This window comes from Echinops telfairi, unplaced genomic scaffold (genome assembly GCF_000313985.2).
Source record: "Echinops telfairi isolate 266 unplaced genomic scaffold, ASM31398v2 ScPeMD7_7459;HRSCAF=8497, whole genome shotgun sequence".
Taxonomy (NCBI): domain Eukaryota; kingdom Metazoa; phylum Chordata; class Mammalia; order Afrosoricida; family Tenrecidae; genus Echinops; species Echinops telfairi.
The window spans coordinates 571,178-572,292 of record NW_022111359.1 but is presented as its reverse complement, the minus strand read 5'-3'; the positions used below and the strand labels follow the sequence as shown (position 1 = coordinate 572,292).

General features: G+C 65.9%; 1 protein-coding gene across 1 annotated transcript in view; it reads left to right on the top strand.

Moving 5' to 3' along the window:
• Nucleotides 1-1,115, top strand: part of ARID3A (AT-rich interaction domain 3A) — a 45,030-nt gene that overhangs the window by 11,036 nt on the left and 32,879 nt on the right. The window contains exon 5 of the mRNA XM_004716997.1: nt 1,007-1,056. Coding sequence (XP_004717054.1) covers nt 1,007-1,056 — 50 coding nt within the window. The remainder of the gene's footprint in view (nt 1-1,006; nt 1,057-1,115) is intronic.

Here is a 1,115-nt window from a genome sequence, read left to right as displayed (position 1 = left end):
CCGGGGCCCCTACTCCATCTCCCACCCCCAGCCTGATGGGCCCAGCACTGGCTTAGGAGCCTTGGGGGGCTCATTGCTCAATGGCGGGGAGGGGGGGCAGGGTGGTGGTGGAGATCTGAGCCCATGAAGGGCCTGGCCGTGTCCCCTCCCCCTTCCCTGCCGTGTCGTGTGGGCTGTCTCTGGGCTGTTGGTCTCTGCCCACTGGTGGCCTTGGCGGGTGGGGGTGGGGGACATTGGTGCCCCTGCCCCTGGTCCCTGGTTGTGTCTAGGGTCAGGGTGTCAGGGGACCAAGCAAAGTGCATTCTGGGAAGTCACCTCCACTTGGGGGCCCCAGAGGCCTCCCTCCTTGCTAAGTAAGGCTACCTCGTCGTTAGGTATCCTCGGGCCTCAGGCCCCAGTACCCGAGCACAGAGAAGCGGTAGGGACAGAGACTGGCCCTGTGTGGCCTGAGGGAGAAAGACTTCTGGGGCCCGCTGCCTCTTCCTCTGTAAGGGACTGCCTCCTTCCCCCCCTCCCCCCCATGGACACACCTAGGGAGCTACAGTTACTGCACCGCTCTGGTGGTAGTCTTGGCCCCCCTCCCCATCAGGGTCTTGAGATGAAGTGGGCGTGGCTTCCCAGACCCTGTTGCAGGTGAGGGGGTCTGCCGCCAGTGGTCAGAATGAGAGAATGAGGGCCTCGGGCCAGGCTGCCCTGGGGATGGGCAGGCGGGAGCCCTGCATGTGTGGCCAGTGGTGGCTGCTGTCCTCAGCCATGGGTGAAGCAGGGGTGCGGGGACCCCGCCCTGAGGGATGCACCTGTGGGTGCCTGAGCAGCACCTTTCTCTAATGTGTCTATGGAGCATTGAGCTGTTTGCCCCCAGGGCAACGGTCCTGGGGGCAGCTGGCGAGGGGGCCTGTGGGGAGTTCCCACTTGGAGGCTCCAGGTTTGCCCCTTTGGGGGGGCTGGAGGGACTTTCCCAGGGTCTCCGGATTCCCTGACCCCCTGCCTTGTCCCCCCCCCCCAGGTTTGTACCAATGCGTGGATGAGCCGGCCACCTGCTGCCCCCGCCGCCCGGCGTGACGCTTGACAAGGGGGCCGCTTAGAGGCCCGCTGCTGGCATGCCCTGCCAGCCC